At 33.7% G+C, this 12,424-nt stretch overlaps 1 protein-coding gene across 4 annotated transcripts; it reads left to right on the top strand.

Moving 5' to 3' along the window:
* Positions 1–7,128: 7,128 nt before the first annotated feature.
* Positions 7,129–11,974, top strand: LOC107797857 (uncharacterized). Of its 4 annotated transcripts, XM_075254629.1 has the most exons (7): positions 7,129–7,268; positions 8,198–8,293; positions 8,374–8,442; positions 8,566–8,900; positions 9,242–11,102; positions 11,183–11,301; positions 11,394–11,974. In XM_075254629.1, the coding sequence occupies exons 5-7, from the start codon at positions 10,463–10,465 to the stop codon at positions 11,817–11,819; spliced, it is 1,185 nt and encodes a 394-aa protein (XP_075110730.1). In that variant the 5' UTR covers positions 7,129–7,268; positions 8,198–8,293; positions 8,374–8,442; positions 8,566–8,900; positions 9,242–10,462; the 3' UTR covers positions 11,820–11,974. The 4 variants fall into 4 exon arrangements, with proteins under 4 accessions (XP_075110730.1, XP_075110726.1, XP_075110727.1 ...); XM_075254625.1 differs by having other exon boundaries at positions 8,374–8,900; XM_075254626.1 differs by having other exon boundaries at positions 8,198–8,442.
* The last annotated feature ends 450 nt before the right edge of the window (positions 11,975–12,424 follow it).

Below are 12,424 nucleotides of genomic sequence, written 5' to 3'. Positions count from 1 at the left end.
AAGCTATTTCTTCTACTATTTTGTCGTGCTTGCATATAATAAATATTATAAAATTTATATATTTTACAGGGCATATGCAATGTACGTATACTAATGAGCACATTAATTGTCATTTAATTATTTCTTCAATATTTAAGATTTTGAAATCAACTAAACTTTTACTTATTAAATTTTTCCTTATTTGAATTATATTAAAAGTTCTAATATTTAGGACAATTAAATCAATTAATATTTTACCTTATTTTAAATTTTAACTTATATGAACTAGGTAACATAAATACTATAATACCTTTACTACTACTTTTCCTGATGTTGAGAAATCTAGGCACGAAGAGAAACCGCATCGAGGACGTCCATTCTCGAGGTCCGATTATATTCACCGTTCTTTAAGTTATGACATATCAATAAAAATTCATCGTGTGATGAATTGCATATTCTTGTGTGCTTTTTATGATGAGTAATAAAAATAAAAAATTGAAAGAGGGAAAGAAGGCACTGTGCTGCTACTGAATTCACTATAATTTTTTTTTTCAAGAAGGTATCATCAATCCTCTATTTTGTTTTAATTTTCTTCTTTTAGTTGGTTTTATGTTAATTTCTCCTTCTTTTTTCCCTTTAATATGTCTTCTTCCAATATTCTTATTAATAGAGAAAGAATCACACTGATTCGTCAATATATATCTACTTTGTCTATTTGCAACAAAGGAAAAAAGAAAACGAAAAACAATGCAAATAATCAAATACATAGAAGATCGAAGAACTAACAATAAAGAAAGAATGCGCTCAAAGTATAACAATATTCTTAACATATCTCAAGTAAATAAAAAAAATATATCTTTTTCAAGAAAGAATCAAATTATGTTGAGTGTATAGAAATCCTTTAGATGAATAAAAGTCTACATCTACATGGTAAATTGTATGATTTCTACCAAAAATTACGAATCCAACACTAAAACAATAAATGGAGTTTAAATACATAGTTCAATGTAATAAAGAATGATCCATGATTATATACATAACTCAAATATAAAAAGAAATTATTTATATAGGTAAAAGATTTTTTTAATTATATATTTTTGGTTAGACACAACATGTGAAAAGATAATAGCTTAGAATTTTATGAGGTTTAGGCGCTTATGCTTTGATTATCTTCTAGTTTCGTTCAACTTCATATTTCTCTTTCTCCTATTGCACTTATCTGCATCATCTAAACGAACATAGGTGTACTATTTGATATTTAAATATAGTTCAAAAGTATTTTGTTTCACAAATGACTTGTTCGCTCGAATTTAATGATTCAGCCTTTCAACTTTTTGTATGAATTTGATTAGCTTGGTTGGTTTTAAAATGATTTTGTTTGTGGAATTTTTTAACTTCACTTGCAGATTTTGTTAATTTTCTACTTGCAAACTGTAGGGTAAGAGAAATTTGTGTGCAATCCCAAAATATTTCGTTCTTAGTTTAATATCTCTGTATTTTAGTTGTTCGTGGTAGATTGTTGGCTCAACATTAGTGTAACTTTAGACTATAAATTGTCAAAAATAGTTTGAAGATTCTTATTTTCTCTTGAGTTAAAAGTTATATCATATTTTAAGAGTGATGCAATCTCTTTCACTTACCAAAGGATTCAATTTTTCAATTTATCATATTACACTTTATTTTATTAATAAACGTAATATTTATGAGATTTTAAAAAGTAACGAGGGTATCACAACACCCACATTAAAAATATATCTGTTATAAAATAAAGACTATAAAGTAAAGACAAGTATAGAGAGAAACTGATATATTATTCGAATTCAAACTCATGTACATAATGAACTGAAATCTCTTCTATTTATAGAAGAAAGGAAGCTGATGTATAAGCTGCTATTACAAGCTGCTGTGTAAAATGCTACGCAAGCTGTTGTGTAAGCTGCTACTGCAAGTTGCTGTGTAAGCTGCTACTGCAAGCTGCTGTGTAAGCTGTTACTATACCCGGTATGGATAATCTTCTACCTAGGGTAATGTTTATCCATAACCGGGTACCGAAGTGATAAACTTCTTCAGGAAGCTTATTTCCAATAGAGTACTAAATAGATAAACATATTTACGGTGGAGTCCCATATGGATAAGCTTCTTCAGGAAGCTTATTTACAACGGAGTACTAAATGAACATCCATAATATAATATATTTATAACACTCCCCCTTGGATGTTCATTAAAAGATAATGTGTCTCATTAAAACCTTACTGGGAAAAACCACGTGGGAAAAAAAATCCTAGTGAAGGAAAAAGAATACACATATTTAGTAATACGCATTGCTAGGTGCCTCATTAAAAATCTTATAAGGAAAACCCCATGGGAAAAAACCTTAGTAAGGGAAAAAGAGTGCATCGCGTATTTTACTCCCCCTGATGAAAACCTTGTTTCAAATATTTGAGTCTCCGCATTCCAATCTTGTATATCATCTTCTCAAAAGTTGAAGTTGGCAAAGATTTAGTGAATAAATCTGCTGGATTATCACTTGAACGGATTTGTTGCACATCAATGTCACCACTTTTCCGAATCGTGTGTATAGAATAATTTTGGTGAAATGTGCTTCGTTCTATCTCCTTTTATAAATCCTCTCTTCAATTGGGCTATGCATGCAGCATTGTCTTCGTATAAAATTGTGGGTCTTTTCTCACATTTCAAACCACATTTTTCTCGAATAAAATGAATTATTGATCTCAACCATACGCATTCCCTACTTGCTTCATGAATAGCTATTATCTCAGCGTGATTTGAAGAAGTAGCAACAATAGATTGCTTTGTGGAGCGCCATGATATGATAGTACCTCCATATGTAAATATGTAGCCAGTTTGAGATCGAGCTTTATGGGGATCAGATAAATAACCTGCATCTGCATTACCAATACGATCTGCACCACTTTTGTTAGCATTAGCAAGATAAATAAGTGCACCATCTACACCGAGATAGAGTATTTCAGGACCAAGGAGCTCCTCATCCTCTTCTAGAGGTTGGAACGGATCCTTATTCACTTCAAGTGATTGAATATTCATTGGTGTACTTAATGGGTACACTTTGTCCATGTAAAAGTATTTTTAAGACCCTCTTGGAGCTCTTCTGGAGTTCCAATAAGATTTATGTCACCAACATAAATAGCAAGTGTAACAAATTTTGATGATATTTTCTTTATAAAAATACATGAACAAATAACATAATTTATGTAACTTTCTTTCAGCAAATATTTACTGAGGCGATTATACCACACACGCACAGATTGCTTTAAACCGTACAAAGATCTTTATAATTTGATCGAGTACATTTTTCAAGACTTTGAATTATATGCTTCGGGCATTTTCAATCCTTCAAGGATCTTCATATAGATTTAGCCAAATAAGTCATATAGGTTAAGACTTGTATCTAAATGGTATGACATCTTCAAGTGTCTGGACTGCTAGTCCGATCCTCACAATCGTTTACAATATTGTGCACTATATTTTATTAAATATATCGTCGACGATCATTTTGTGTCAGTTCCGAAGCGACATAACTTGTGGAGATCTCATCACTTTCTTTATTTTCAGGTACCTGAACTTTTTCGGGAGTTTCATGAAATGTTATGTCGTGGGCTCTTCTAGAGCTTATTTCCTCCTCATTTTGATCATTAGCTCCTACTATTTTTCAAGGATTGTTACCTTTGAAACCGATTGGTCTACCACGCTTCATGCGTACAGTAAACTCTATCCTTCAGGGACTTTAATTTTAATAGGAGCATTTGCAGCTGAAATATGATATTTAATTTTGGATCAGCAAATGCTTCTGGCATTCGACTTGAATTATCTTCTAAGTGAGGATCATGATAATTCGATTCATATAGCATATTTTTCAACTGCTTATTCCATCCCCCAAATGTTAGAAAAACTAACGTATATCCCCAATCATCTTTGGGAAACATATCTTTGTGTATTATGGTAGAGAAATTAATCATATACCACACAACAAAAGATAGTAAAAATATTTGGTTTCTGATCCTAAACCAATTGTGAAGGGAGGACTTATCATATATTGTTGATCTGATGCATACAAGTGTTGTTATATGCAATTTAGAAAATTTTAGACCAACACATGAAGCTTTGTTCTCATAAGCAATGGTTTAGCCATTAATAGGAGGTATTCAATGCTAAACCAGCTTGGATATAAACAAGCATTATCAAGATGAATTGTCTTGATTTCATAATCTGAAAATTATGCTCTTAATCGATAAAAGCAATTACAAATGCCAAACTGCAGGTTGACAATAATTACACATGTAACCATCTCATATATGCACCTATAAGTGGTTCACAGGATAGGTGAACGGGCCCATATTCACTTTTTATATATTTCAGAATCAGGGGTCTTAATCCCAACTTTAGCTGGTATAATCAATTCATTATGAGAACAAGCAACACATGAGAATTCCTGAAGAATCTTCTAGTTCTTTAGTATATGCTTATCTGAATTCTCAAATAGCTCATTTAAAAATGGCAAATGAAAACTTCAAGTTTATCATGTCATGTGCTATCTCTTAGTAAACATCTGGTTTACTATGGCATAAACTTTTGCTTTAGTAAACTTCTAGTTTACTGTGATACATGATATAGTACAAATTAAAGAATAAGGCGGGTAACTTCTCACATACATATTATTTTACCCCATATGATTGTGGAAACATGAAGATTATCAATCTTCCAATCATTTGTAGTCTCAATATGATAGTCATTTGTATTAGTAAACTTCAGGTTTACTACAACATATGTTTTGACCATAATCATATAATATAAATGATATATTTGTATATAAACTCTTTGAGAGCCTTCATTTATTATCCACAATTTAGTATTTATCAGATACTACTGGTGTCATATGTCTTCTAGACAAATAGTTAGCTCTTCAGGAGTTGTTGATATATTTTGTACTATCAAATATTGCTCAGACACTTCTGGTATCATGAGAGAAATTCTTAATAAAATGAACATTATAGAGACATTATAAATTTATAAATGTAAGAAATTAAAAATTTCAGTATTTTTACCACCAACTTTATGACAAATATCTCCTTCAGGGAGAAATGCCATTAACATCTGAATATTTTATATCAAAGCGGTAACCACATAATCATTACATCATTCAGGGAAAGATACATGAGTTGTTATTTCCTTCGGGGAACTCGATAACTAACCATAAAATATTAATGTGGTTGTAGTACAAATCATTCTACAAGAATGCTTTTTGCCTTAGAATGATATTTAATAAAATTATTCAAGATATTTTACGTACAACGGGTACGTGCGGTAATGATCTTTATGCCACAAAAACAAAATTTATATCCTTTGTTATTCTACCTCTTTAGGAGGTGAGTTGTGGTATTTCTTCATTCACTCCAGGGAATGAAAATGTGCTTCAGAAATAACTTTGAATAGCTTATTATTTTGTTTAAGCACAGAAAGACACAGTTTCATAATATTTTCCTGCTTCAGGAGAAAATTTCAATTGTGTTACTTCTTCAGGAGCAAATTTAAAATATGAAATATTGAGTATATATTCCTTCAATCATATTACCTCTTCTGGAGGTGAATTGTAATATATTCACATAAAAAACGTGTTCCTATTTACGCCCTTTATTAATATTGTCACATTTACTTCAGGAATGAGCTAATATTTATCAAAAGTTCTCATCCTTCAGGGAACGGAACATAATTATTTGAACGTGCATTAATCACACCAAATCGTGTGATGTCTTAGAAGTTCTTTTACAATAATGCTACTTCAGGAGCAAATCGAGGCATGCATGTACTGTAGAGAAAATTTCTCTAGTTTATCTTCAATTGTAACCATAGAAAGCCTAAATTATCACTTCTTGTGATCATAGGCATATACCATTTCTGGTAGTTAACAAAATATAGTTACAATGAGATATACGAAATATAACCACTTCTGGTGGTTGTATATTTCTTGCAAACTCTGCTGGAGTATAAGTGGATCTAACAATGTCATCCACTTTATAGTTTCCTATGCAATATTACTCTTCTGGAGTAAAATTAAAATCTTAATTCGAAAACGAGTAAGTGAAAAACGAAACATAAAGATATATACAAATTATAGTGTTTTAAAATTCATAAAATGCTCCAGAATCTCGTCCAATGATTATGGCTCACTTACTAGGTTCCTAAGTACCTTTTTTATTTTATTTTAATGGCAGTAGCACACATAGCAAGTAAAACGCATAACTTATCTTTGATGGTGTCTGCTAGACCCATCATATCAAGATGAATTTCAGCATCAAGCACCCAAGACACGTAACTTTTGCCCGATATATCCAATACTACAAAGTCACGTTTAGAAAGATTTGGCATTATTTACAAAAAGAAAGTTCGTACCTTTGATACTTTCAAAGTATTTGCTCAAGATGGCAGAGTCTCGTGCTGATAACGTGTTATAAAATAAAGACTATAAAGTAAAGACAACTATAGAGAGAAACTGATATATTATTCGAATTCAAACTCATGTACCTAATGAACTGAAATCTCTTCTATTTATAGAAGAAAGGAAGTTGCTACGCAAGCTGCTGTGTAAGCTGCTATTACAAGCTGCTGTGTAAGCTGCTATTACAAGCTGCTGTGTAAGCTGCTACGCAAGCTGCTGTGTAAGCTGCTACTGCAAGCTGTTGTGTAAGCTGCTACTATACCAGACATGGATAATCTTCTACCTAGGGTAATGTTTATCCATAACCGGGAATCGAAGTGATAACTTCAGGAAGCTTATTTCCAATAGAGTACTAAATAGATAAATATATTTACGGTGGAGTCACATATGGATAAGCTTTTTCAGGAAGCTTATTTACAACGAAGTACTAAATGAACATCCATTTTTTTATAGTAGAAATATATAGTAGAAATATATATAAAACAAAATATTAAAGGAAATATGTAGAGAATGCCTTGGCAAAACCCGTATATATATAACAAAATATACTCTCTTTTTCTTCCCAGTTCCCTCGAAATAAATTTGACCTAATCCTTAAACCTAGCAAAACTGGGGCACAATTCTCGAACTGAAATTGAATTGTAGCTGTAAGTAAGTAACGAAGAAAGAATGCCGTTGAAGGTGTTAGACGCCACCATAGCAACTTTTAATGGCGTCTTTGAGAAGTTCAGAGCAGAGGCGCCCCAAAACAAAGCAAATTTCATCCTATTCTTGGCTGATATAGACCCTTCTACCAACCTTAGTTGGTGCCCTGGTAATTTCTGTACTATTCTATCGTTATATGGAATTAATTAATAATGTACCCTGTTTTACTTTTTTGCAATTAATTGAGTGTTGTGGAGAAGCTTCTATAATCTATCTTAGGTTTTTGTTTGCACTTCCCTTCTCTTTTTGTTTTACAAAAAGAATTTTATGTAATTTTTGTATAATTGCCGTTGAGTTTGTTGGTGCATTGGTGGTCTTGAATCTTAACATACGAGGAACTGAAATTGGATTTGAAAAGCTAGCTTTTGATCCTGGTGGTAAACTTGATAGCCGATGTTTAAGAATGTATTATGTCAAGTAAATAGGATGGTGGCGTTTCTTCAGGTGATTATTACTTCTAAGTAACTCTTTTTGTTCTTAATACTTTTAAGGGCGACATATTCCTATATGCTAAAACTTTAGTCAGTTTTGAGGTCAGTTCATTTTAAACTGGTTTTTTGTAATCCATTTCACCTATTAAAGTTCAATTCGAAGAGTCGTATGAGCTAGAGAATCCTAAATGATGATGTTATTTTAGTATATCAATTTTATGGGTTCATAGAATTTCTGTTGGTATATGTTTAAATTATTTTTAGATATAACACAAAGTGGCTGAATTCTGAACAATTTTGTTCAAATATACAGTCTAATGATCATCATGGTCTACCACGAGCTCTACCGTCTTCTCAGCTCATGGTATAGTATGGTCTATTCATGATGATTGGGCCTACTGTAGGATTAGCTTGAGGTTTGTCTCTACTGTTTAGTGGGGAGTAACTAAGATCTGTCATCTTTTGACTTAAGGAAGAATAAACTTTTTCGGTCATTCTAGTTCATTTGATGTCAAATGGAAACTTTTCGCCAGTAAACACTATCAAAGAAATTAAGTTATAAGTTAGCGAGCATGCCTTTAATTAGAGCTGGTCTTGAAGTTATTAGATTCATGCGGAGTGAGGAGAGGCGTGGAGCAAACCTCTCTCTTTGTGTTGAGACACGTCTTCACATGCTCTGACTTTCATTATGATCAAGGGAGAGGTACGATCAGCTTTCCATCTCTAACTGACTATAATAGGATATACTTAAAAAAAATTCACAAGCATGGTGATGTGGTACAGGGAGCAAAATGACTCTTATTGTTGGACTAGAACCTGTGGAACTCCCCTTGAGATGAAGGCATTGTCAAAGTACTGACTGTTAATGTTCTCTCGTTCAAGTATTATTGTGTTTCTTTTCTTTAAAATGATACACCTCTAAACGTATGAGTTATGCCTGCATCTTTGGCTAATAGTCTACCTTGTCTCTGCCAGAGGCAGTGTTATTAAAAGCGCTCGCTTCTCGCTTTAAGCGATGAAGCGAGGCGAGGCGCAATGGTAGCGCTTTTCTGGTAAAAAGGCGACTCACATTAGAAAAGCGTGCGCTTTTCTCGCTTAAGCGAGAAGCGAAGCGTTAGAAAAAGCGAGAAAAAGCTCGCTTAAGCGAGCAGAAGGCATCAACTAGGGCTTTTTTAAAAATTTTGGGCAAATAAACATATGAGCAGAAGGCATCTGTTACCAAAACATACGCTCTTCAAGGTCTTCTTCTCCAGCTCAGCGAACTCCAGCGACGACCACTGCTGCTCCAACAACTTCTTCTCCAGATCTCAGTAAGTTTCTTCTTTTTCTTCTTCTTCTTCCTCTGTTCTTTTTCTTCTTCTTCTTCTTCTTCTGTTCTTCTTCTTCTAGTCTTCTTCTTCTATTATTCTTCTTCTCTTCTGTTCTTCTTTCAATTTTTTTGACTTTTTAAGCGCTCATTTTTTGCCCTAAACGACTTCTTTTTCTTCTGTTATTAAAAGTTTCTTCTGTTATCATGATACTACTTCTTTTTCTTCTGTTATGCTCTGTTTTCTTCTGTTATGCTCTGTTTTTTGTTATTAAAAGTGCTCTTTATGCTCTGTTTTCTGTTTTCTTCTATGAATTAATTGTTTTTTTTGGTTGTTGATTGTAGTAAATTTAATTTGATTATTCAATGTCATCAAGCCAAAAAAGAGATCCAGCTTGGGCGTATGGAGTTGCAGTTGGCAATAATAACTCAAGAGTGCAATGTATCTTTTGTCAAAAAATGTATAACGGTGGAATACATCGTCACAAGAGACATCTAATCGGTGGTTTTAGAGATGTCAAAGAATGTCCAAGTGTTCCGGATACTATTAAGAAAGAAATGAGAGATTATGTTGAGAAAAAAAATGAGTTAAAAAATCCAATGAGCCATGAAACATCTATGATTAATCTTCTTGATGAAGATAGTCAAATGGATGAGGATGACCTTGAAGTCAATGATATAATGAGGCCACCTCCCTCTAAATCTCAAAGAAAGAATTCAACAAGTGGAAGTGGATCATCCACCGCCGGTAGCAATGTGAAAGGTCCTCTTAATCTTTTTTTCTCACAAAAACCAAATGAAAAGAGAAAGGGTGAAGCTGTTGACTTAGAATCTTGTAAGAGAGTTTGAGGGAGCGCGCTGTAGATACTTTTGCAAGGTGGATGTATGATGCGGGGCTCCCTTTTAGTTGTGTGAATTACACCGATAGTTTTGGTGAATTCATTGAGGCCGTTGGCCAATATGGCCCGGGAATAAAGCCCCCTACCTATCACGAAGTAAGAGTTCCTTGTCTAAAAAAGGAGGTGGAGAAGACAAACAAGATTGTCGAGGAGCATAAGGTGCAATGGAAAGTTTATGGTTGTTCCATTATGATGGACAAATGGACTGCAAAAAATGGAAAAATGGTCATTAATGTTTTGGTGAATTCTACGATAGGTAGTGTGTTTCTTGAATTTTATGATGCTAGTGACTCCTCAAGCAATTCCAATAAAATGTTCAACTTGTTTGAGAAGACAATATTGAAAGTTGGACCGGAAAATGTGGTTCAAGTTGTCACTGATAACGCAAGTGAGAATAAAAAAGCGGATGACATGTTGAAAGGAGTTTTCCCAAATATTTATTGGACTCCTTGTGCTGCACATTGTGTCAACTTGATGTTTGGTGACATTTTCAAGTTAGCCCCATATTCTACAAGTGAACAAGCGGTTCTTATTTTCTATTTTAAGTTTTTAACCTTCATGTTAATTGCTTATACTTATTAACTATGAAATTTGACTTCCTACAGTTTTTGCTAAGGCGATCAAGATACATTCTTACATTAGTCAAAGGCCGTTGTTGTTGAACATTATGAGGAGATACACAAAACAAAGAAATTTGGTGAAACCGGCTAAGACAAGATTCGCAACAGCTATCTTGACCTTGCATAGCTTTTACCTGCAAAAGCAAAATTTGCGAACCTTGTTCTTGTCAACCAAATGGAGTGAGAGTATCTATGCAAAGGAAGCTCTTGGAAAAGAAATTGCGAGATTTATTATTGGTCCATATTTTTGGAATGACACTGTTCAAGCACTTAAAGTTGGTAATCCTTTGGTTATTGTACTTCGTTTGGTGGATGGGGAGAAAAACCACCAATGGGATACATTTATGAAGCCATGGATAGGGCTAAACAAGCTATTGAAAAGGCATTTGATCATGATAGGAGGAAATAGGAGAGTGTTTGAAATCATTGATAAAAGGTGGGATGATCAGCTTCATCAACCTTTACATGCAGCAGGGCATATTTTGAACCCCGGATTGTTTTACACAAACAATGAGAACAAGACTTTAGATTTAAACGTTTGGAAGGGGTATCATGCATGTGTTGCGAAGTTGGTGCCAGATGAAGCGATGCAAGACAAAATAGGGCAAGTGCTTGGTGTGTATATGCAAGCCGATGGAATTCTTGGATTAGCTTCGGCCATTAGAGGCAGAACCAAATTGGCACCAGGTGAGCAAGTTTTTTCAATTGTTTTACTCTTTAGAGCTTTAACTTTCAAGTTATTAACTTCTAAAATAATACTTCTGCAGTTGAATGGTGGATGCAATTTGGTTATGAAGTTCCAAACTTGCAACAATTTGCTATTAGAGTTCAAAGCTTAACTTGTAGCTCATCCGGATGCGAGAGAAATTGGAGTGTTTATGAACATGTGAGAAGCTATATTACATTATTACTAGATTAAAGTTTATCTCAATTGTCCTAAGTACTCCTCTTAGTTACTTTCTACATCTTATTATGCAGATTCATACTAAGAAGAGGAACAAGCTTGAGCTAAAGAAACTCAATGATCTCGTGTTCGTAAAATATAATAGAACATTGGCTCGTCGTTACAAAGCTCGCAATATCATTGATCCAATTTTATTGGATAACATTGATGAAGCAAATGAATGGTTAACCGGAGGCCCCGGAAATCATGAAGAAGAAGTGTTTGAAGGAGAAGGTCTCACTTTTGGTCATGTTGCTATGACAAGTGGAGTTGAAGAGAATGTTTATGGTTTTAGGGGAAGTACTTTAAGGAGCAAAGAAAGAGTATCTACAAGTACAAGTACATGTAAAAGTAGAACCCTAATTAAAGAAGCCTCTGATGAAGAAGAAGATGATGATGACCAATATAATAACTCGAACATGATGACACTTCAAGAGTTTGGAGATCTTGTTGAAGAATAGGATGTTGCTCCTTTTGTGATTTTGTTTTGCATTTGCTTAATATGTTATGACTTTTGAGGATTATTCACTATCTAGTTTTAGTATCTATTATTTGCTTCTTGATTCAAGAATTGAAACATTTGCTTAATATGTTATTTTTAACGAGTTCTTAGCTCTATTTTATTTTTTTAATTTATGTGTTAAATTGCGCTTCACAGCAAAAAAGCGCGCGCTTCGTTTCGCGCTTGAAGCGAGGCCTCGCCGCTTTTTTGCGCTTAACGCTTTCCAAAACACTGCTCAGCACTGAAGAAACCTGCAGAAATGTCAGTATAGTGCTGAAATGCTCAAATTTGTTCAAAACTCAGCCGTGCTCCTGGGGATCCCGTCCAATCATCCCAACTAGTCCGTGTATCCTATACAAACTTGTCCAATGACTCAAAACACATCTAGAAGCATCAGATGTAAAAATCATGATCCAAACCAAAATATAAGCTTTCTTACATTCTAATTTCTCAAGATAGGTCTGTATCACTCTCAAACCCTTTGGACCACCTCTAAATCATTCCAACAAGTTCAAATAACCTATATGGACCTATCCAAAGGCTCAAATCACGAAACAAAATGTA

The sequence above is a fragment of the Nicotiana tabacum genome, chromosome 1 (genome assembly GCF_000715075.1).
Source record: "Nicotiana tabacum cultivar K326 chromosome 1, ASM71507v2, whole genome shotgun sequence".
NCBI lineage: Eukaryota > Viridiplantae > Streptophyta > Magnoliopsida > Solanales > Solanaceae > Nicotiana > Nicotiana tabacum.
This window is presented reverse-complemented; position numbering and strand designations above follow the sequence as displayed.